General features: G+C 48.2%; 1 protein-coding gene across 2 annotated transcripts in view; it reads right to left on the bottom strand.

Moving 5' to 3' along the window:
- Positions 1-24302, bottom strand: part of MDGA1 (MAM domain containing glycosylphosphatidylinositol anchor 1) — a 309099-nt gene that overhangs the window by 86168 nt on the left and 198629 nt on the right. For both annotated transcript variants that reach the window (XM_083175431.1, XM_083175432.1), the window contains 4 exons: positions 17601-17930; positions 15331-15624; positions 4510-4779; positions 2817-2968 (listed from right to left, as the gene is read on the bottom strand). In XM_083175431.1, the coding sequence (XP_083031557.1) occupies positions 2817-2968; positions 4510-4779; positions 15331-15624; positions 17601-17930 (1046 nt within the window). The remainder of the gene's footprint in view (positions 1-2816; positions 2969-4509; positions 4780-15330; positions 15625-17600; positions 17931-24302) is intronic.

Here is a 24302-nt window from a genome sequence, read left to right as displayed (position 1 = left end):
TCATTGCTTTGTTACATTGCCTACCTGCCTTTATGTCACCTTACATAGTGACCCCTAGATCCCTCTCCTCCTCAGTAGTTTCCATTACAGTATCCTTGGTACATTTTAGGGCTCAAAAAGTCAAAAGCCAAATATAGTATCATCTGCCAGTGGCAGTTACAGAGGTGGGGCTTCAGCACAGTCCAAAATTCAAAGAGGGGGGTCCAGGACAGTGATGTTTGGTGCGGCAGTAGGTGTGACCCCCCCTTTTTGAATATTGGACTGTGCTGCAGCCCAACCTCTGTAACTGCCGCCGCCAGGGAAGTCCAGGAACAGAGCATTTTGCACCTAATGGAATAGGTCATATTGGAGGGTATGATATAGTATGGCGTGACCTTTCCTTGTTCATCCTTAATGGTTCTATTCTCCACCAGCAACACTGCTAATCCGCCGATACGCATCGCACTCAGGCACGGGAATGCTTTTAATACCCTTTGTAGTGTAGAGCATGAGCCCTTCACCGCACAGTGATTTCATTAATGCTCCTCTGCTGAACGGATAATGGGAGCAAGGAGGCTGCAGTGGCGCTTATGTAAAGAGCCTCTTTACCAGCTAATATAAAGACAAGCCGGCGCAGCACACAGATCAATAACCACATAAAGGCCTGCTCCCTGTGCGCCGTCAACAAGTCCTCCAGTTCAAGAAAATAATGCGCTTTCTAAAATCAGGTGGGACACCAGTGGGCGGACATCGAGGCCTCTTATCGGAAACCCTGACAACAAAGACTTAATGCTATAAATATATATATACAATAGTCGCTGTTATTGTCCTTGGTATACCAGAGACGTTGTGTTATATTGAGGTAAGTAGAGGATGTTGTTTATCCGCTAAAGGGTCATGTTTACAAATATATCGTCATTTGAATTTGTTGGTTTGTAAACAACGCCGTCTTGCAACTTTTACTAATTATTTTGCCATTCAGGTGTCCTGATTATTAAGGCCCCCACACACTTATGTGACTTCTCAAGGGTCGAAATCGCATAAGCCCGCCTGCGTTCCCAGGGGACGTCCATCCTTTTCATGGGGGGCGTCCACAAAAAACTGCCTCCATCTCTCCCCTGCATGTGCGAACGACTCGCCCACTGTGATATTCGCCAAAGGCATTCGCACTGCAACCCTGCGCATGCGCAAATACGCACATGTGCATGCACAGAGCCGCACCAATTGGTCTTTGGCCCGAATATGCCAGGAACCGATTCCACCTAAATCACCCCTACAATGCACCGTATGCAGTCGCCTAAGATGTATCGGGTTGGGATCTTTTGTTCTACAGCAGGCATGTCCAAAGTCAGGCCAGGGGGCCAATTGCGGCCCGTGCTGTCATTTCAAGCAGCCCGCAGCCTCCAGCTGGAAGCGGGCAGAGCACCAGATGTGGGAAGCACAGCACAGGACACTAAAGGTGGGGCTCCGGCGAGCACGCCTTTACCTTGCTGTCTGCTGCAGTGAGGAGGTGCCGGCCGCCACAGTGAGATGTGTTTGGCGTCCTACCCCTGCTGCTGCAATCGTATATCACCCTACTCCACAATCACAGTGACAGCAGTGTTTGGGGAGGGGGCAGCAAGGGGGAAGCTTGCTCCCGTAACATGCAGAGTGAAGGAGGGCAGCAGTGGGAGCACAAGCATCTCCTGTCCTTGCAGTGCCTGCTTTGCCTCTTCTTCCTCTGGCTCACACAAGGGGCTGGGAAACATACAGAGAATGGAGGGGGCAGAATGGGGGACATACAGTGAAGGAGGGTCAGGCTGGGGGACATACAGTGAATGGAGGCAGTGATGGCCATTCAGAGAAGGGGGAGCAGGGGCAGGCTGGGGGACATACAGTGAATGGGGGCAGAGTGGGGTACATAGTGAATGGGGGTCATACAGTGAATGGGAGTCATACAGTGAAGGAGGGTCAGGCTTGGGGACATACAATGAATGGAGGCACTGATGGACATACAGTGAAGAAGGGGCAGGCTGGCGGACATAGAGTGAATGGGGGCAGAGTGGGGGACCATTCTGATGTGATCAATGATTCAAAGAATGTCAGGCTGAATGGTCGGCCCCCACACATTTACAGTCATTAGGTCGACACCATTAGGTCGACATGGGAAAAGGTCGACATGGTTCTAGGTCGAAAGGTCATTAGCTCGACAGGTCAGTAGTTCGACAGTCAAAAGGTCGACATGGGATTTTTAAAAATTTTTTTACCTGAATTTCAACACAGTCAACATGGACGCATTCTAAAGTGCACTGCTCAATGCGTCGGGCACACTATTTTATTCTCCCACCACGCCCTAGTGGATGGTAGGGCATGAAATACCGCCTGTCGTCACATGTTGGCTCAAAAAACAGTGAAAAACCCCATGTCGACATTTTGACTGTCGACAATGGCGAACTAATGACCTGTCAAACTAACAACCTTTCGAACTAATGACCTTTCGACCTAGAGACAAGTCGACATTTTCCCATGTCGACCTAGACCCCATGTCGACTTTTCCCATGTCGACCTAATGGTGTCGACCATAATGCTGTAGAACAAATGACCGCATCCCGATGTATCATATGCGATCACAGCCAATGCTGCTGGTTCTGATAAACCTTTATGGCTCCGATCCATCGCTCACGAAATCAGAGGTTAAACACATGCGATTTGACACTTTTCACCGGATTTCTCAGCCCGATGCATCGGAATCAGGTAAAAAGGGCCCAAGTAACGGGAATGATGGTGTGTCGCCACCGGTTACCCCTCCTGTACTTATCTTCCATGAGCACAGAGAACCATTAATATCTACGGCTTACCGGTTTCAGTTCCAGCCTGTAACTTGTTACCGGATCCACGGCTTGGGGCTCCTTCTGCGTCCACTGCACCAGGTACGAATAGTTCTTAAACTGCTTGTTGGTTTCAATCGGGTCTGGTGTGTCGTAATAGAACTCGGGGCTGTAGGCCTTGCCTGGGCAAATCCGGAAACGCCATCACAAAAAAACAACAGAAAATGACATTTTATATAATTTCAGAATTTAGATTCTCTTGGAACATTTTTTTAAGAGAATAAACCATAAACGCTGGTCAGTCATTTAGTGACGAGTTTTTATACATAAAAACTACAGTAACATCAGCTTAAAGGTCTTTGTGATTATTTTAGGATTGAAATGTCAAAGACAAAAATATTTTCCCAAAAGCCGTTAAATTACATGAAAAGGCAGTAAGTTGCTACTGATACAAAAGAGGACTAAATTGATACTGGTTTGGACCTCCTCCCCCCCCCCCCCCCCTCCTCTCCAAGAATAGGAACTTACCACGCCCCTTTCCAATTGCTTTATTTGATAAACTGCTTTTCAAATTTTCTTGACCTTTTAGGGGTCTTTACACGAAGCAGTGAGAAGAGGGGAGTAGTGAGCCAGTAAGGAAGATGAGAAAGGCCACCCATCAGCTTTGAAGAAACATTTATCAAGTGCATCAGTTTTCCGTAGCAGTTGAGTGGTTGCCATGGGCAACTTCTCTACAGGCTCCATAGGCGTGCGCAGCACATCTTATTAGGGTGTGCACTGCTGGGGGGGGGGGGGGGGTGTGTCTTATTACACATTACGACAGGCAAAGCCCCCATTACATGTTATGCCAGGCAGAGCCCCATTATACATGTTATGCCAGGTGGAGCCACAGATGCACGTTACGCCGGAATGAGGCTATTATACACATTACACCAGGTAGAGCCCCAGTCACTCGTTATGCCAGACAGAGCCCCCGTTACATACATTACGCCAGGTAGAGAAGGAGAGGAGGGGAGGGGGATAGAGAGAGAGTGAGACAGAGAGGGGGTTTTACCTGTCACCAGCAGCTGCAGAGGACTCTAATAGGATGGGCACTTCCTGGCATTGGCTCCACTCCCTAAATTACCGCAAATCACAGCACTCGGAGATCCCCCACTGTTATATCCTTCGTGCAGCTGCGGCCTCGGAGGAATGAGGGAAGGGGAAATGGTGGCGGTGGGGAGCGGAGCATAGCTGTGGGGGTGCCTGGCATTAAGGTGTGCACGTGCACAAGAGGTGTCCCCTGTGCGCACGCTTATGACTGGCTCATTTCTCCACTGTTTTCACTGCTTCGTGAATAAGCCACCGCAGGGATCACCAGCGGCAACCACTATGTTCCGCCTCTTTTCGATTTGCTGCTTAGTGCTCTCTCTTAGCAGGCTGCTCTGCTGTGATTGGCCTTTCGGCATCATAAAGTCCGCAACTAAGGTCAACAGCAAAGCAGTAGCTTATTAAGAATCTGGCGGCTTCTACTCCTTATCGCCAGACCACTGAACATAATTCAGCAGCCCGCTGCCTGCCAACAGCGGTAAGCTGCCAGCAACACAGCAGAGGACGCTGCCAAGGAGGAGAAAAATCGTCAGCTTCTTTAGCATCACAGTGAATCTAAACAAAACATGCCGCCGGTAATTAGCATCGTTATAAAATGGAGCTCAGACAAATATGACATAGCGACACCACTCACCGGTCACCTGAAAGACACAGGCGTCAGAGCCCACGTCGTTGGAGATGGTACATTCGTAGGTGCCACTGGTCTCCCGGCTCATACTATTGATCTTATACTCGGAATACTCCTGTTGCTCGAGGGGTGGGGTGCTCAGCAGACTCCGATTAAACCGCCACACGGCGGTGGCCACCTTGACAGGGCTCCCTTTCAGCATGTTGCACCTCAACGTGACATTGCGCTGCATCGCCTGACGGATGTCCATGAACTTGGGTTCCACCACCGGGGCAACTAGTGATAAAGAGGAAACACGCAACAGGAAGTATTAGCGCTTGTATTCAGTAATCTCTTTATAAAAACATCTATTCACCAATGGCTATGCAGGTATGGCTCAAAAGGTCAACATTGACAAAAGCTTGACACAAGCAAAAGGTCTATGTGGAAAATGTTGACACATGAAAAGGCCAACGTACGGTTTCTGTTTTTTTTTATGTTAATGTCGACACCTGAGCAAGTGGTGTCGACATTGGCATACCCTTGCATGGCTAGTTTTGGCCAACATGCTTCAGGCCAGGTGCTTTGCTCCGCTTGACGCACTGTACCGGGGCCATGTTTCTCACTGGGGTGAGTGGGATACTGCCCAGGGCCCTATAAGCATAGGGGTCCTAGAGTGGCCTAAGTCAGGGCAAACCAAAAATAAAACATTGCTTATGCCAACGTTAGTGTTAGCTGGCATCCCTCCTCCCCCTGTCCTCCTCCTCCAGTGGTCACACCGAATGTCGGGTGTGATGTCATCATGCCCAACGTTATCAGTGAGGAGCACAGAAAGAGGAGCCACCGCCGCAACGGACAATACAGAAGACTGAAGAGAAGAAATCAGAAGAGAAGAAGGCAACGGAAAGGTAAGTGAAGAGCAACAGAAGAGGCACGATGGAGGGAAACGTGTGTAAAAGTGTTAAAGTGTAGTGGTTATGTAGGTAGGTAGGGGCCCCACTGCACTGCTTTGCCTGGGGGCACTTAATGCTGTTAAGATGGCCCTGCATTTTACTAGTCCCAATCATAGTCCACATGGATGTTAGTAAGAAAATCTCTTGTTGACCTTTGCCACATTGACCTTTGGCTTCTATTGACCTTTTGTCATTGATGGCATTGTGCCGGTTGACCTTCTGGTCACATACACAAGCACAGCTTTCCATGCACTGACAGAAGTCTAGACGTTAGAGATGTTGAGCGGTGGAGGGTAAAATGTATTTTCGTTCCATTTATTGTACACACATAGCGAGCTGGACAAAGTGACTCAGCTGAGACTAAGTCTATGACACCGCAGCTAGCGGGACAAAGTGACTCAGCTGAGACTAAGTCTATGACATCACAGCCAGTATTACAGGAAATTGGAGGCAGTTTTATATAAGAGCTGTGACAATGAACGGTTACATCACAGCGTCTACATAGTGACCTGTACAATTTATTTTATAATCATCACCATCAACCAGCCCTAGACAGTTTTGCCCAGGGAAGGGATCTCCAGGAAAGTGGGGTCACCACAAAAATGGGAGAAGGACCTGTAAAGAAAAATAAAATCCCATGCTTTCTGTTTTCACCAGAGAAAGGGCTTCTAAACTGTTCCTAATTAACCAAAATTTGAACTCTCTATGATTGCACTGGAGCTCATCGATTTTATTGTCTATAATCTCAACATTTTATTAATTGCCGAAAAGCTGAGAGATGGTGTTACCCTACACCCACCAATGGGGACCTCCAAAGCCTGGAACGCCTCGGATTCATCTCGTATTGATCAAAACAATGTGCACAATTGCAACCATTGGCAGCGCGTTTCGCCGTCCCCGGAAATAGCAGGCTGAAGAGGGAGATGTATTTATCCAGAGATTGCGCAAATAGGATCTTAAATTGTTAATAAAATCAACTACAATTTTCTCATATTTCTTACGGTGGGTCACAACACGCGAGAGCCTGGCATATCCTTTACCGGAAAAACGGGGTGATTCAGGCCAGATCGCTCAGTTCCTAATTCGCCTCCGTTCACGATGGTTTGGGTTTGCGCATGCATATGTGGGAATTGTGGGCGGGAAAGGGGCGGGTATAGGGGACCACTCAGCAATTTATGGGCGTGCCAAAAAAACAGTGGGCGCGCCCATGGAAATGTTGGGTGTACTGCTACGAATGCAGGTGTGCCCATGAATCCTCGGGGCGTGTGGCTGCCGTCATAAGTATAGCATTACGATTCAGAGCGAAGGCTGCAAAATCATCCGATGGTGAGCGACTATCGAATGATTTCTCCTCTGCGTGGCTGCATGCGAGAGGTGCCTAGCGAGCAGGACTGAATCAGGCCTAAAGTAGCCTCTGATGATCTAACATGCACATGGATGGTGCACTTACTGTATGTGATTCCCATGACTCTCCCACTGATTTGATAACGGCACATATGGAAATGTTGGGTGGAAATGTTGGGTCGTTGGGTGGAAATGTTGGGTCATTGGGTTAAGAACACAACACTGTCTGCTGCAGTCGCTTTCTGTGCTCAGATGGGTTGAATACAAGACGGAGGAAGAACCGGGGCTATCTGGCACTCGGCTTGTGTTATACTGGGACATCCATAGCTATAGGATATTAATAACAGGGAACTCTCAGAGCGGACGAGGTGGTGGTCAGAACCTAATGCACTCAGACTGCGGATTCCCGAACGGCTTCAGCGCTCGGGCAGCTTCCCATCAGAGGCTGCACAGACATAGCGTGGGGGTCTCCATTACTCATGTCTGTGCTGTACACTGAACGTCTCCGTTATAAACCCCAATGGAGGCCGCACTATTAAACACATCCATTATATGATATGCGGCCAGCAGCTTGCTGCACTTTCCCAGTTCGTTATTAGACCAATAAAAAGTGTTTTGTGTTATTATGATGGTTTGCGGAGAAAGCTTAATATCAGCAGTCCTGCCATTTTTATTTAATGTGTTCTGGCGCCCAGCCATTGGGGCATAAGAAATGTGCGCTGGGAAGAAAAAAAGTATAAGTCGTAGAATTCTGATTCCAGTCCCTGTGGCTTCATTCTCCGGCAGCGCAGACAGAGGATCCGGCAGACCCGAATGGAAAGAAGTTATTAACCTTAAGTACAGTACAATTCTCCGGTGTTACCGTGGCTGCGTCTGCTGGTGAGACATACCTACACATAGGAGAGCGGAGGATCGCAGACACTGGAGGGGGGGGAGGGATTCTGCCAGTGACAACTACTATAGGAGGGGAACAAAGTTGATATAAAAACAAGCGGTTTGTTGGAATAAGTTTATTTAAGGGGCCTGTTAACGGTTATCACAAGCGATTGGGATGAGATACATTTGCAGTTACGTCAACACCAAGGGCGTCTTAATAGAGCCAGAGGCCCGTATGCAGCCTCATCCGAACGGACCCCCTCTTCTCTGCCGGGAGCAGTAAGAGTAAGGTCTGACCACTAGTCCTTATTGCGCATGTGCGAACCTCCACTAAAAATAGCGCTGCGGCCATTTTTCCAGCAATTCATTTTCGGCAGCGCTCCTGCCACCGCCGCTGCACTGCAGAGGGTAAATATCTGATATGGATCATTGTGTCGACCTAAAGATGGTCGACAATCATTGGGTCGACACCACTGGGTCGACATACTGCAAAGTCGACAGAGGTCTAGGTCGACATGGGACAAGGCCAACAGGTCATTAGGTCGACACATGTATTAGGTTGACATGGTTTAAGTCGACCGTCAAAAGGTTGATATGGGGTTTTTCACAGTTTTTTTACCAGAATGACGACACTGTCGAGATGGGCATAGGATTAAGTGCACCGCGTCCCCTAGCATGGCTCGCTGCGATCGGCACACTATTTTATTCTCCCACCACGCCCTAGTGGATGGTAGGGCATGAAATACCACCTGTCGGCACATGTCGGCTCAAAAAACAGTGAAAAACCCCATGTCAACCTTTTGACTGCCGACCTAGACCATGTCGACCTAATGCTTTTGTCAACCTAATGACCTGATGACCTTGTCCCATGTCGACCTAGACCCCTGTCGACCTTACAGTATGTCGACCCAGTGGTGTCAACCTAATGACTGGTCGACCATCTTTAGGTCGGCAAACCGACCGTATCCTAAACATCACAAAGATGGGTGCAAAGTGCACGATGTGGGCCCCCCTGGGACTCTGGGGCCCATGTGCACTGCGACACTACATCCATTATTGATATATATATATATATATATATATGTACTGAACTCAGCCCCCCCCCCCCCCCCCCAGTTACCACACAGATATGCCCCTAATTGCAGCATGGGTATGGGGTCATTAGGTCAACACTGTCTATGTCGACAGTCAAAAGGTCGAACACAATTGGTTGGCAGTCAAAAGGTCGACAAATCAATAAGGTCGAAATGCATTAGATCAACATGGTCATAAAGGTCAGCACAAGAATAGGTCAACATGGAAATAAGGTCGACATGAGGTTTTACAGTTTTTCGGTGGCTATGTTGACATACTGTAGGTCAACATTGACATGGACCTATGTCGACATAGCCATAAGTGCTTCGGGCACACTATGATATTCTCCCTCTATGCCCACTGTATTGGTAAAGTAGTAAAAAAAATAATAATAATGAAAAACCCATATTGAACTCTTGCTCCATCATCATTGTGTTGGCATAGCAACAGCATCACTCCGGCCTGGGCAACCTAAGGAGCCTGATACAGGGGAAAGAGAGCCGGGGTCTGATCACTGAGCCCAGGGAGACACGAGGACTGAGAACGGGGAACAAGTAACCCTTATATTGAAGCCAGGGACAAGCCTTAAACCGAAGGCCAGAGAACCGCAGCGTGAGCGAAGGAACTCAACGCGAGACTGAATTGGGCATCAGGCGGCAAACATGTGGGCCAGGCTTTACAGGTGTCGGGGGCGGAGTTATGCTCTGTGTCCCGGCCCTTTGGGGAATACGGAAAAAAAATATTCGCTATGCTTGACATTGATGGAAAGAAAGCATTTAGTTTCCTCCAATCGATGGTAAAACTATTCTACATCGACCATAAACCATTAATGATTTCAAATCATCGATGGTCGATAGGCAACCCTATTACAAACTAGTCCTGCTTCCACATTGACACAACACAGGGGTGGGCTAATTTAGGATCTCTTGTCCCTGCTAATGCTCATTGATATATTGGCCCGGTACAATCACATATTGCAATGGGATCATGGGCGCTAATATCGCACCCAGATTGCATTGAATATACAGTTAATAAACATGAGGCCCTTATTCTGATGCCCACGGACATATTGGTAAAAACTGGCCCAGCAAATTGGTAAATTAACCCTTAACTTATATTGTATATTGCACTTTTGATAATATATATATCCACATTGACGCATTTTGATTAATAGGCCCCAATGCCACAAATGATCCCACTTCTTTTATCATCTATCAAACATCTCCACAAGTCCTAATATAGCCTTAATGTAACAAGTAGATAGGGGGTCTTCTTATCCCCATTAATTTCTATAAGCTTGGATGCAGGCGCCGCTCAGCCCCATTCTCTGGGTACAAGTCGTGACTGTTGGTACATCGGCTTGGGGGGCAGGGGATGGGAAAGCAGACGTGACTGTTGGTACATTGGCTGGGGGGCGCGGGATGGGAAAGCAGATGTGACTGTTGGTACATTGGCTGGGGGGCAGACTTATTATCAGGACCTGACCAGACGCACGCATCCAACATCTGGCAAGATGGGGTCTCCAGCCCCCGACGGGCACTAATGAAGTGTCTGTGCCGTTGAGAGCTGCTGCTATTAGCAGAGAAAGCAAAGCGACAGATGATTTGTTGGATCTCATATTTTTTTTCTATAATGTGTCCATGATAACGCGGATTGTGCCGGCTCTTGGGTCAAGGAGCGAAGCGCTGAGAACAAATGATGTTTTCCGCGAGAAGATGCCCACGCTACTGTAACTGCATTAATGAGAAGCACACAGCAGGCTCACCTTGACAGGAAACACGCTCTTTCCTTGTTAGATAAAATATATTTGTGTTGTATTTACAGAGGAGAACATACTGGCTCCGGGGTAATCACTAGAAATGAAAAGGCTACGTTGCCAGGAGTACAAATTACACGCTGACACCGGCGCGGTACACAGCTGCAGCTGGATGCTATAATGCACACAACAGATCTGTTAGGGATTAGCGGGAGGAGCAGGGGCCTGGGGTGGGATACATCATGCAGTCCCCGGTATTCAGACTAGTAGGGAGCTGACGGGATGATGCTTGCGTTATTTCTTTACGTCCTCGAAGTGGCCTCAGGGTTGGTTGCTCAACACTATGGGCCTGATTCAGACTGCTCTCTGGGCTGCGAGTGTTTGGAGCGCAGTGAGCAGGTAAACGCCACCCCGCTGAGTTCTCACTCGTCGCCACTGCCTGCGACTGTGAATGCATACAGGTGGGAAAATCACTCACCATTGAATTATTTTCCCCATTGTGAGAGGTGTAAATGATGTGGGACAGGTACGTGGAGGTGTAAATGATGTAGGACAGGTACGTGGAGGTGTAAATGAGGTGGGACAGGTACGTGGAGGTGTAAATGACGTAGGACAGGTACGTGGAGGTGTAAATGATGTGGGACAGGTACGTGGAGGTGTAAATGATGTAGGACAGGTACGTGGAGGTGTAAATGATGTGGGACAGGTACGTGGAGGTGTAAATGATGTGGGACAGGTACGTGGAGGTGTAAATGATGTGGGACAGGTACGTGGAGGTGTAAATGATGTGGGACAGGTACATGGAGGTGTAAATGAGGTGGGACAGGTACGTGGAGGTGTAAATGAGGTGGGACAGTTATGAGGAGGTGTAAACGATGTGGGACAGGTACGTGGAGGTGTAAACGATGTGGGACAGGTACGTGGAGGGGTTTATGATGTGGGACAGGTACGTGTAGGTGTAAATGATGTGGGACAGGTACGTGGAGGTGTAAATGATGTAAGACAGGTACGTGGAGGTGTAAATGATGTGGGACAGGTACGTGGAGGTGTAAATTATGTGGGACAGGTACGTGGAGGTGTAAATGATGTAGGACAGGTACGTGGAGGTGTAAATGATTTAGGACAGGTACGTGGAGGTGTAAATGATGTAGGAGAGGTACGTGGAGGTGTAAATGATGTGGGACAGGTACGTGGAGGTGTAAATGACGAGGGACAGGTACGTGGAGGTGTAAATGATGTGGGACAGGTACGTGGAGGTGTAAATGATGTGGGACAGGTACGTGGAGGTGTAAATGATGTAGGACAGGTACGTGGAGGTGTAAATGATGTAGGAGAGGTACGTGGAGGTGTAAATGATGTAGGAGAGGTACGTGGAGGTGTAAATGATTTGGGACAGGTACGTGGAGGTGTAAATGATGAGGGACAGGTATGTGGAGGTGTAAATGATGTGGGACAGGTACGTGGAGGTGTAAATGATGAGGGACAGGTACGTGGAGGTGTAAATGATGTGGGACAGGTACGTGGAGGTGTAAATGATGTGGGACAGGTACGTGGAGGTGTAAATTATGTAGGACAGGTACGTGGAGGTGTAAATGATGTAGGACAGGTACGTGGAGGTGTAAATGATGTGGGACAGGTACGTGGAGGTGTAAATGATGTGGGACAGGTACGTGGAGGTGTAAATGATGTGGGACAGGTACGTGGAGGTGTAAATGATTTGGGACAGGTACGTGGAGGTGTAAATGATGAGGGACAGGTATGTGGAGGTGTAAATGATGTGGGACAGGTAGAGTACGTGGAGGTGTAAATGATGTGGGACAGGTACGTGGAGGTGTAAATGATGAGGGACGGTACGTGGAGGTGTAAATGATGTGGGACAGGTACGTGGAGGTGTAAATGATGTGGGACAGGTACGTGGAGGTGTAAATGATGTGGGACAGGTACGTGGAGGTGTAAATTATGTAGGACAGGTACGTGGAGGTGTAAATGATGTAGGACAGGTACGTGGAGGTGTAAATGATGTGGGACAGGTACGTGGAGGTGTAAATGATGTGGGACAGGTACGTGGAGGTGTAAATGATGTGGGACAGGTATGTGGAGGTGTAAATGATGTGGGACAGGTATGTGGAGGTGTAAATGATGAGGGGCATGTACGTGGAGGTGTAAATGATGAGGGGCAGGTACATGGAGGTGTAAATGATGTGGGACAGGTATGAGGAGGTGTAAACGATGTGGGACAGGTACGTGGAGGTGTAAATGATGTGGGACAGGTACGTGGAGGTGTTTATGATGTGGGACAGGTACGTGGAAGTGTAAATGATGTGGGACAGGTATGAGGAGGTGTAAACGATGTGGGACAGGTACGTGGAGGTGTAAATGATGTGGGACAGGTACGTGGAGGTGTTTATGATGTGGGACAAGTACGTGGAGGTGTAAATGATGTGGGACAGGTACGTGGAGGTGTAAATGATGTGGGGCAGGTACGTGGAGGTGTAAATGATGTGGGACAGGTACGTGGAGGTGTTTATGATGTGGGACAGGTACGTGGAGGTGTAAATGATGTAGGAAAGGTACGTGGAGGTGTTTATGATGTGGGACAAGTACGTGGAGGTGTAAATGATGTGGGACAGGTACGTGGAGGTGTAAATGATGAGGGGCAGGTACATGGAGGTGTAAATGATGTAGGAAAGGTACGTGGAGGTGTAAATGATGTGGGACAGGTACGTGGAGGTCTAAATGATGTGGGACAGGTACGTGGAGGTGTTTATGATGTGGGACAGGTACATGGAGGTGTAAATGATGTGGGACAGGTACGTGGAGGTGTACAGTATATTATGCATCACAGGTACGTGGAGTTAGGGAGGCCAATCCCGAGATTTTGGCCTAAAATCAGCGGGATTTCCATCCCAGGATTGATGCTTCCAATCCCGGAATTCCGTGAATAGTATCCCGGGGGGAGGGAGGGCTATTCCGACGTGGAGCTGATAATGATGTTAGACAGATACCTGGAGATTGTATGCGAAACATAGAATACATTTACAACGCGAACGTTTGAAACGCTCGGTATACACCAATACGATGATATATTAGAGTTGCAGAGGAAAGATGTACAGTATATTCCTGATGTCACAGCCCAACCTGGGGATATGACCGCGCAGTCCCTGGGACACAGACCGTGTGCAGTAGATGTTTCTGGAGACAGAAGAGCTGTGCCTGGCTGTGCTGGGTATACCGGAGACACGGAGGGACTGGGGGAGAGTAACAGATGCCATTGCTATCGTCTGCCCTAAAATTCAATTCCCTAATCATCAATGTTTCATTTTAACCCTCTTTACCCTCCATATGTTGCACATATTCCACAATGTGGCTTTATAGCTCCGGTCTGCTGCGGAGAATGTGGATTATATACATTAAATATCTACAAGCGCAGATTTCTAAATACATAAAGGCCCTCTGGTTGACCCACAAAGCTACCAAAGTCACATCTAAACCCCCCCCCCCACGCACGCCAATTTCCCCGTACGCATGCAAATGGATGTTTAGCATAAATATACATTTGCAGCCTTGCGTACGGTGTCAAAATCAACCGATGTTCACCAACCATCTAATGATTTTGCAAGCGTTTCCGGATCTAAGCCGCCTCTCTGGCGTCTTAGATCTGCAGGTCCCTGTATGGTAAGTGGGCGGGCAGCGCGTTTCCGGGTTCGAAACCAACGTTGTAATACATAACCTGCACTTTGGGCCTGATTCAGGTTCATACCTTTCCGAATTTGGTCAGTGGTCCGATGGTGCAAGTCTATGCATGCATATAGGCGAAAATCCGCATGGCGTTCGCATAGGCAGGGGAGGGAAGGGGGCGGAGAGCGGCCTAGAGCAGGCCATCCCCATGAAAACACTGAGCGTTCCCCTGGGAATGCAGGTGGGCTGATGCCTGCTTGGGGCATGACGTCAGTGCCCACCCCCTTTTCCAGATAGAAGTCAGTTCAGACCACCGAATGATTTTTCACTCATGCGGCCACATCCCCTCACATGCAAATGAAGGGATTTGCGCAACGACGCGAAAATACGCTGCTTAGTGAGTCAAACTGAATCAGGCCCTTTGATTGGAAGACCTACTGTATCCACAGTCCATGGGGGTTATTCTGATTTACTCGGAAAGGCACAATCACTCTCTAATGGACAAAACCATGCTGCGCTGCAGTTGGGGCTGATGTAACATGTGCAGAGAGAGTTAGATTTGGGTGGGGTTTGTACTTCAAACTGATATCTATATTGCATTGTAAAAATAAAGCAGCCAATATGTACTCTGCACAGAAAAAATAACTCACCCAAATCTAACTCTCTCTGCACATGTTACATCTGCCCCAGTTGCAGTGCACATGGTTTTGTCCATTAGAGAGTGATTGTGCATTTCTGAGTGAATCAGAATAACCCCCCAGAAAGCTGCACCTTCACTTACATACAGTACTCTCCCTATCGCCCCTCACAATCTTGGTCGCACTCTGACCGCAGCAATTTCCGATGCTTCCAGAACGGTCACTGCACTGCAGACACTGGACGTCTGCAGACTATTTCACTGATACTGTACTTTTCAGCTCAGCTCTTGGTTCTTTGTATTAAGTCATTGTGTTTTGTTTCATGTCTGGTTATCAAAAGTTCATCCCAGTGTAAATCCCCAGATATTATATTCTGATTGCATTATTAAACATTAAATTAAATCCCGGCACACTTCATAGGGTAACCTGCACAGCTGTGTGACACACGCACACAGAGGACTTGTATATAAGATGAAATAACACAGCTGTCGCTTACACTGTGGCGTATGTCGGCGCTATAGGTACTCACATTGCACGTTAAGGTGCACTGAGGCTTCCCTGGCTCGGATATTAAAGCCGTTATATCTTGCTGTCTGACACTTATAAGTCCCACTCATTTCTCTGGTCACATTGTCCAACCTCAGTTTCCCGTCTGTGGTTTCCACCACCATTTCTCCCGAGGGGAAGGCCGCTTCCTTGTCCACGCGGGTCCAGAGGATGGGGGGCAGCGGTTTTCCTCGCACCTCACACTGAAGCTCTGCCCTAGAGCCCTCTCGCACGGTGATCACTAATTGTCCTTTGGGAACGCTGAGTGATGGAGGCACTGCAAGACAGAGTATAAAGTCATGGTGGCTTCCAGGGCCTAAAGTTAGGAGATACATTAACTTCACTGTCCAACTCCAATCTATCCAAAGTCCTGTAAGAACATTCCACCAGGACAGCAAAGGTTGGCTCGCCATCCAAAGTCCTGTAAGAACATTCCACCAGGACAGCAAAGGGTGGATCACCACCCAAAGTCCTGTAAGAACATTTCACCAGGACAGAAAAGGGTGGATCACCATCCAAAGTCCTGTAAGAACATTCCACCAGGACAGCAAAGGTTGGCTTGCCATCCAAAGTCCTGTAAGAACATTCCACCAGGACAGCAAGGGGCGGGTCACAATTCAAAGTCCTGTAAGAACATTCCACCAGTACAGCAAAGGGCGGGTCACAATCCAAAGTCCTGTAAGAACATTCCACCAGGACAGCAAAGGTTGGCTCGCCATCCAAAGTCCTGTAAGAACATTCCACCAGGACAGCAAAGGTTGGCTCGCCATCCAAAGTCCTGTAAGAACATTCCACCAGGACAGCAAAGGTTGGCTCGCCATCCAAAGTCCTGTAAGAACATTCCACCAGGACAGCAAAGGTTGGCTCGCCATCCAAAGTCCTGTAAGAACATTCCACCAGGACAGCAAAGGTTGGCTTGCCATCCAAAGTCCTGTAAGAACATTCCACCAGGACAGCAAAGGGTATTTCACCATCCAAAGTCCTGTAAGAACATTCCACCAGGACAGCAAAGCTTGGCTCGTCATCCAAAGTACTGTAAGAACATTCCACCAGGACAGCAAAGGTTGGCTTGCCATTCAAAGTCCTGTAAGAACATTCCACAGGGACAGCAAAGGGCGGGTCACAATCCAAAGTCCTGTAAGAACATTCCACCAGTACAGCAAAGGGCGGGTCACAATCCAAAGTCCTGTAAGAACATTCCACCAGGACAGCAAAGGTTGGCTCGCCATCCAAAGTCCTGTAAGAACATTCAACCAGGACAACAATGTTTGGATCACCATCCAAAGTCCTGTAAGAACATTCCACCAGGACAGCAAAGGTTGGCTTGCCATCCAAAGTACTGTAAGAACATTCAACCAGGACAGCAAAGGTTGGCTCGCCATCCAAAGTCCTGTAAGAACATTCCACCCGGACAGCAAAGGTTGGCTCGCCATCCCAAAGTCCTGTAAGAACATTCCACCAGGACAGCAAAGGTTGGCTCACCATCCAAAGTCCTGTAAGAACATTCCACCAGGACAGCTAAGGTTGGCTCGCCATCCAAAGTCCTGTAAGAACATTCCACCAGGACAGTTAAGGTTGGCGCACCATCCAAAGTCCTGTAAGAACATTCCACCAGGACAGTTAAGGTTGGCTCGCCATCCAAAGTCCTGTAAGACCCATGTTCTTTTTGCAATTTTATTTGCATTTATAAATGCATATTGTTATTAATGCCTGTATGCACCAAATAAGTATTGGGTTGTGGCGCGTACAGAAGATGCATAGTGGGGATGTACTGCAGCCTGGAGAAAGCTAAAGTTTTGAGATAAAATTTTAACCAGCTGCTATTTTTCAGTCTTTAAAATGACAGAAGCGCATTGATTGATACTTTATCTCTCTCCAGTAGTTGATCACTCTTCCCCTAAGACCAACAGAAACATGGTTTGTAATGAATATAAGTTAACAGCAATTAGAGAAGTCCAGTAGTATACTGTGGGGCCAGATGAATCAAGCTTCAAAAAGTGATAAAATAGCTATTACAGCCATCATTGTACAGATATTTGATGTCTCAAAGTCTTCTGTTTTCTATGTACCATGTTTATTGTGCCGACTCCTAATAAAAACATTTTGAAAAAAAAAAAAGTGATAAAATGAGTTTGAAAAATGCTATGAAGGAGATGATTGGCTGGTAGTTTATCACTCTCCACTTTATCCCTTTTTGAAGCTTGATACATCTGGCCCTGTATGTGTTAGTATAATAAAGGCCGCCGTTCTCACCAGTTTCTGCAGAGATGTTAATGTCGCTGCTGTTTAGAGTAATGGGCAGGTTGGGTAATGACGCCTCACACATGTAGGTCCCGTAGTCACTGAACCGAAGGTCGATAATTTCCAAGCTGCTGGTGACAGGAGGAAGCTCCGGGTCATTCCTAGTGATCAGCAGGTGGTCCGAGGTCTTTATGACTTTCTGGTTCTTGTACCACGTGTACTGGACTTTATCCTGCGGGACGGCATCCACGTGGCACGACAGCTTCAGATCCTGCCCCAGCTGTATACTCTCGCTCTCCTTGATGACGTCTGGGGTGATCTGATAGGTGATATTTCTCATGGCTGACGTGGAAAGAAAACAGGGAGCGTTAATTGTCAGGAGACGGCAAACTCCAAATGGTTACTAGAGGATTCGCTAATTATTATCATTATTACTATTATTATTAACATTTCTTAAGACTTTTGACTTTTTTAAAGTTTTTGCTTCTTTACGAGAAGGAGGATGTTAGTGGGCAGAAGTCAGGGGACATATACCGGTATGCTGCTGTACCTGGGTCGACAATGTCTAGGTTGACGACAGGTTGACCACTAATGGTGGACATTGACTAGGTTGACACCTGGAAATGGTCGACATACCATAGGTCGGCATTGACAGAAGGTCAACACAAGTAGGGTGGCCAATCCCCGTATCGGCAGGTTCATGGGATTTGGTTCCAAAATTGCCGGTATTTCAATCCTGGATTGGAGTCTCCAATCCTGGGATATTGGGATGTGCGGTTTAATGCCGCGCAGCGTCCGGATGTTCAGCTCTACGCAGCTACGCAGCGTGATGTGGATAGAGGTCACGATGCGCAGGCCGCCGGCCCGCCCACAGAAGCACCAACTGACCACCTCGCTGTCTTCCACCCCCCCCCCCCCGCTCACCAAGCCGCACTACCCACCCAGCTCTCAGCCGCACCACATTGCACCACCCACTCTTGGCAGAACCAACCGGCTCCCGGCCACACCACTCCGCCCACTCGGCTCCTGGCCGCAACCGCCAATGTAAGTAAATATGCGGGGTGCCAGGAAGTTTTTTTTTTTTTTTTTTTAGGAAACCGATCCCGAATCCCGGGATTGAAAAAATGCCCCTGGATTGGCTTGCCTAAACACAAGCCTAAGGTCGACATGGCCATGGTCGACACACAAGTTCGACACAAGTTTTTCATGTTTTTTTTGTGTAGACCGCCTTGGTTCATACTTTACTATCCAAGTGGGCATAGAGTGATATAATAGTGTGCCGAGGGACGCGGTACACTTATACGGTGTACGTGCCGACATAGATGCAAAAACCTCACGTCGACCTTGTTAGTGTTGACCATGTCCACCTTAAGCTTGTTTTGGCCTTCTGTCACTGTCGACAATTCCCAGGTGACTACCTAGTCACTGTGGACCATCAGTGGTCGTCCTAGACCTTGTCTATTATATCGTAACCCATATATCAATCCTATCAGAAAACAGGACAATGTGAGCTCTTGCCCCCCTGCCCTCCTCTTCATGGACAGAGATATATTGTTATACAATACTTGTCTCATTTTTGGAACAATGTTGCTGCTTTCTACAAAGCTCTTATTGACTAATGCTCCTTTCAGACTGCCCTTTTTTACCGCTTTAACACTGCCAAAACGTTTCAAAAAACGGTATTTTTAAACAGTATTTAAAACGGGTCTGAGCCTTCACATTGGGCGGTATTCAATGTGGATTTTGGCGATGTGCAGCGAATCCTGTTTAGGATTCGCTGCACATTCGCCACTGGTCGCCGCGTTCCGGAGACTTCGCCGGTCAGGGGCTCGCTGCCCCTGACCGGCGAATTTGAGCTCCTGCAGCGAATGCTGCAGGGAGCCTGAGGACGGTAGCAGGCAGGGAGATGGAAGTCTCCCTGCCTGCCCTAGAACGTTTGTGGGGGGGATGTGGGCTCCCCGGGAGCCAGGCAGCACAGGCTGTCCCCCCGGGGGTGCCAGCAGGGGACCGGGTATATTCACTACACCCGATCATGAATATGTAATGATCGGGTCAAGTGAATATATGAATATCTAATGAGCGGCTCGGCTCCGGCCCCCTGCTGGCTGGTCTGTGTAAAAAAAAAAAAAAGATTTTTTTTTTTAAATTAAATATATATTCATGTGCTTACAGCACATGAATAAAAATAGCATGCCCCTCCTCAGAATAAAATTCCTGATTTTTTTACACCAATTGTAAAAAATAAAACACTTTATTTTAAAAGTTCACATTCCACTTCACCATAAAAAGATAGCGATTGCTACTCGGTGAATCATGGCGAAAAAAACCTTGAAATGTATTCGCCATCTGGTCATTGAATAGGGTGATTCACCGTTTTAGTCAGAAATTCGCCTTACAGCACAAAATCGCCATAAAAACCTGGCGAATCAGCCTCATTGAATACCGCCCATTGCAGTAGATTACCGTTTTAAATACCGTTTAAGTACCATTCACATCAGTCAACCCGTTTAATCCCCTGAACACGTTTCAAGGCAGAATGCAGGGGACAGCCTATCACGGGTCTGGAATCTGTTGTTTTTACTAAATACAGTCTCAGAGCTATTCTCACTGCATTAGAAACGGCTCTGAAACGCGTAGGTCTCTGCTTTTTAAATGTTTTGAAATACCGGTTATCTTTAACGGTAAACGAACTCTGGCGCTTTCCCACTGCAGCCTTAAACGTTTTGAAACGTGAAAAAACGGCAATATACTGTTTAACAAGTGCGGTGTGAAAGGGCTATTTATGTCTTGAATGTCTAGCTTTTGGTGTTGACTGACGACTGACTGTCAAACTTGTGGTGTTGACCGATTGACTGTCTAACTGGACACTGTCTGTGAGTTATCCAGATCCTGCGCTAATGAGCAGATATCCTGAAAACATGCTGGTTGACCTACAGAGGTAGCCATGGGTATGGTATAACTCTCCGACGGTCAGGATTCTAAGGGTCGTTTCTCCGACTGTAAGGAGACCAACAGGCGGGGCGAGGGCATTCAAGCCCCTTGCACTTGCCATCTATTCTATTCTCCCTCTATGGGGGTCGTACAAGGGAAAATAGCCCGTGTACTGTATATTGGGATTCCAATATCGAAGAAACGACCTTCGGAATCCCGACTGTCAGCGAGTCATCCGGCACCCGCAGCCACACTCATTGTTGCCACGTCAAACACCTCGTGTGACGATTTGCCATGCACGTGCGTCTAATTTGTCTCCTGTGATTGGGCCATGCCCCCAGAGAAATACGTGGGCCATGCCAGGCTCCCGGCTGTCCTGACTATCAATCAGGCTGCGGCTTAGGGGGCACTTGGTCTGACGGTGCTGCAAGGAAGCCGCAGGGAATGTGTTCCTTGTGTGGAAAGCGAGGATACAATACTAAGCTTCCTGCGGTCTGTCTCACTGTCTGCGTGTGGGAGCCCTAAGGCATCCAGAAATGAATGCAAATGAGTGCAGGAGGTGAAACAATCCTCTGCATTACATAGAATAATAAGATCATCCATCTGTAGAGCCCAATCTGCCCAACTTCAGGTATTTATAAAGCACTTAGCATCAGCTTGTAAACATTTCAGCCATCAGTTCCCCTGGCGCTTTGCGAAAGTCCTGCCATATTGGGCTGCTTCATTCACATCACCCTATATAAATAGACTGTGGGGCACCACGGACGGTGTAATGGTTAGCATTACTGCCTCACAGCGCTGAGGTCATGGGTTCTATCCCCACCATGTGTTATATATATACAGGGCAGTACGGATGGTGTAATGGTTACATTACTGCCTCACAGCGCTGAGGTCATGGGTTCTATCTCCACCATGTGTTATATATACAGGGCAGTACGGATGGTGTAATGGTTAGCATTACTGCCTCACAGTGCTGAGGTCATGGGTTTGATTCCCACCATGGCCCCAACTGTGCGGAGTTTGTATATTCTCCCTGTGTTCGCGTGGGTTTCCTCCGGGCACTCCGGTTTCCTCCCACAAGCCAAAAATACTGGTAGGTCGATTGGCTTCCAACAAAATTAACCCTAGAATGTCTGTGTGTGCATAGATTGTAAGCTCCACTGGGGCAGGGACTGATGTGAATGTTCAATTATACTCTGTACAGCGCTGCGGAATATGTGTGCGCTTTATAAGAAACTGTTAATAATAATAATAATAGACCAGGAGAACCAATTGGTGACATAACCAGCTGGGGATACAGTCAGTGGGTAGTGGGGGACCAATCACTGATCACTATGGATGCCTATCGCCATCAGGAATAAAGGAATATGAGCCAGACTTGCAGATGATGACCACTTTTTATATATATATATATATATATATATATATATATATATATAACGTAAGCAGCAATGTACAGTATATAGGATCTTTTCCTCGTTCTCCTAATTAGATGATACAGTATCTGTCACGGCAGTCAGGTATATGATATCGTTAAAAAAGCAGAAACATTCAAAGAAATGTGTCAAGAAGTCCCTCGTACACTATTGCTGCAGCCCTTTCTCTGCACGCAGCCCTTGTAAGCAAGTTCCGCGGAACTCGGTGCATGTTCTACGCTCAAATATGGGAGTAATTCACCGGTGTGCTGATTGACAGGCAGGGGGCGTTCTGTAATCGACACCCAGGATTTCATGGGTGTGCAGACAAAAATGGTGGGCGTGCCCATAGAAACGCATGACCTAGGGAATGTAGGTGTTCCCCTGTCTGCTCGGGGCCGGCGGCTGGCATCACGCCCGCCCCTAATTCAGGGAAAAACGTGCAGTCGAAGATTAAGTCCTGGGCTTCTTTTCATCTTTTTCGTCTCGGCGGGGGCTTGCGATCAGATGTGTAAGCGTACACTTTTGTTTGCAGCGTGGTGAGGGGATTCGGGTGGCGTTAACCTGCGCGCTAGGATCCGAATAAAGGCAGTCTAGCGTGGTCTGAATTGGGCCCTTTAGAGTCGCAAAGTGATACAGCAATGTTGCTTCAAAAGACGGCAGTGATTCATTTGTGCACGAAGACGTCTGAGGGGGAAATCCTATTAATTTACGCTGTTAATGGATTCATCCGGGGTTATCCTATAAGTCCCGCTACAGGCACACTCTTCCCCAAACTTTATGAACAAAATATCTGCATCCCTATATGTAAGCAACAGGTGCTGCTTATTGATGAAATATGGACTGCGCTTCTGTGCAGTCTACATGGTTCTGCTTTAGGGAGGAATCAGCCCTTTCCCAAGATGGCTGCACAAACGCACTGCTGCTCAACACGGTATCCGGACTCCTGATAGATTGACTCTAGCTCGACAGTCATAAGGTCGACCACTATTGGTCGACAGTCAAAAGGTCGACAGGGTCAAAAGGTCAACAAGGTCAAAATGTTGACATAGTCAAAAAGGTGAACATGGAAAATGTTGACATGAGTTTAAAAAAAAAATTGAGCCGACTTGCCAACAGGCGGTATTTCATGCCCTACCATACACTACAATGCGGACTGTGCGGTGTATATGGAAGAACCACTGGTGTATACAATTTTCTCTACTTGTAACCAGGGCCGTTTCTAGAGGCGGACAAGCCGTGCAGCAGCCCGGGGCGCCGCACGGCTTGTCCGCCTCTGTTAACAGCTAGGGCGCCCGGCAGCTCCCCCCAACGCTGCTGCCGCCGACGCCTCAATTCCTCCCCCTCTCCCCGGCCGCCTCGACATCAGGCGCTCACTCTGAGTGATTTCCCAGGGGAGGGGAGGGGAGCGGAGCGCATCTTCCGTCTCTCCTTCCCCTCGCTCACTGGGGCCTGGCTGTCAGCCAATCAGAGAGCGCTCGCGGGCCGGCAGCCAATCAGGAGCCAGCTCGCGAGGCATGAATGGCTGGCGGCTCAGGGACAAGGGGAAGGAGAGACGCGCAATGCGCTCCCCTCCCATGGAAATGGAAAGAAGAAGAAGCAGCATCAGCAGCAGCACCTCAACCGACACCAACACCAGGCAGCAGCTGGGGACTGGAGGGGGAGACCCAGGGCCATAGTAAGTTGTGGCACTTTGGGGGCATATCTGTGGCACTGTGGGTTCATATGTATGGCACTGAAGGGGCATATCTGTGGCACTGTAGGGGCATATGTATGGCACTGTAGGGGCATATCTGTGGCACTGTTGGGGCATATCTGGCACTGTAGGGGCATATGTGTGGCACTGTGGGGGCATATTTGGCATTGTGGGGGTATATCTGAAGCACTGTGGGGGCATATCTGTGGCACTATGGGGGCATATCTGGCACTGTAGGGGCATATGTGTGGCACTGTGAAGGCATATCTGTGGCACTGTGGGGGCGTATTTGGCATTGTGGGGGCATATATGTGTCACTGTGGGGGCACATATGTGTCACTGTGGGGGCATATATGTGGCACTGTATGGGGCATATGGCAGTGGCAGGGGACTGGAGGGGGAGACCCAGGGCCAGAGACAGTGAGTTGTGCTGCTTGTGGCACTGTGGGGGCATATGTGTGGCACTGTGGAGGCATATGTGTGGCACTGTGGGGGCATATATGTATGGCACTGTGGGGGCATATCTGGCACTGTGGGGGCATATTAGTAAATGGCATCAGTTGTACGGCAGCAGCGCCTGGGGCATAATGTGTAATAGGCATTACGGTGGGGGGAGTATTGTGTAATTGCCATCACAGTGTGGTGTGTAATGGGCATCACAGTGTGGGATCT

Source organism: Crinia signifera, chromosome 3 (genome assembly GCF_055691185.1).
Source record: "Crinia signifera chromosome 3, ASM5569118v1, whole genome shotgun sequence".
Classification (NCBI taxonomy): Eukaryota; Metazoa; Chordata; class Amphibia; order Anura; family Myobatrachidae; genus Crinia; species Crinia signifera.
Note: the sequence above shows the minus strand (reverse complement) of the source record. Positions and strands in the feature narration are given on the sequence as shown.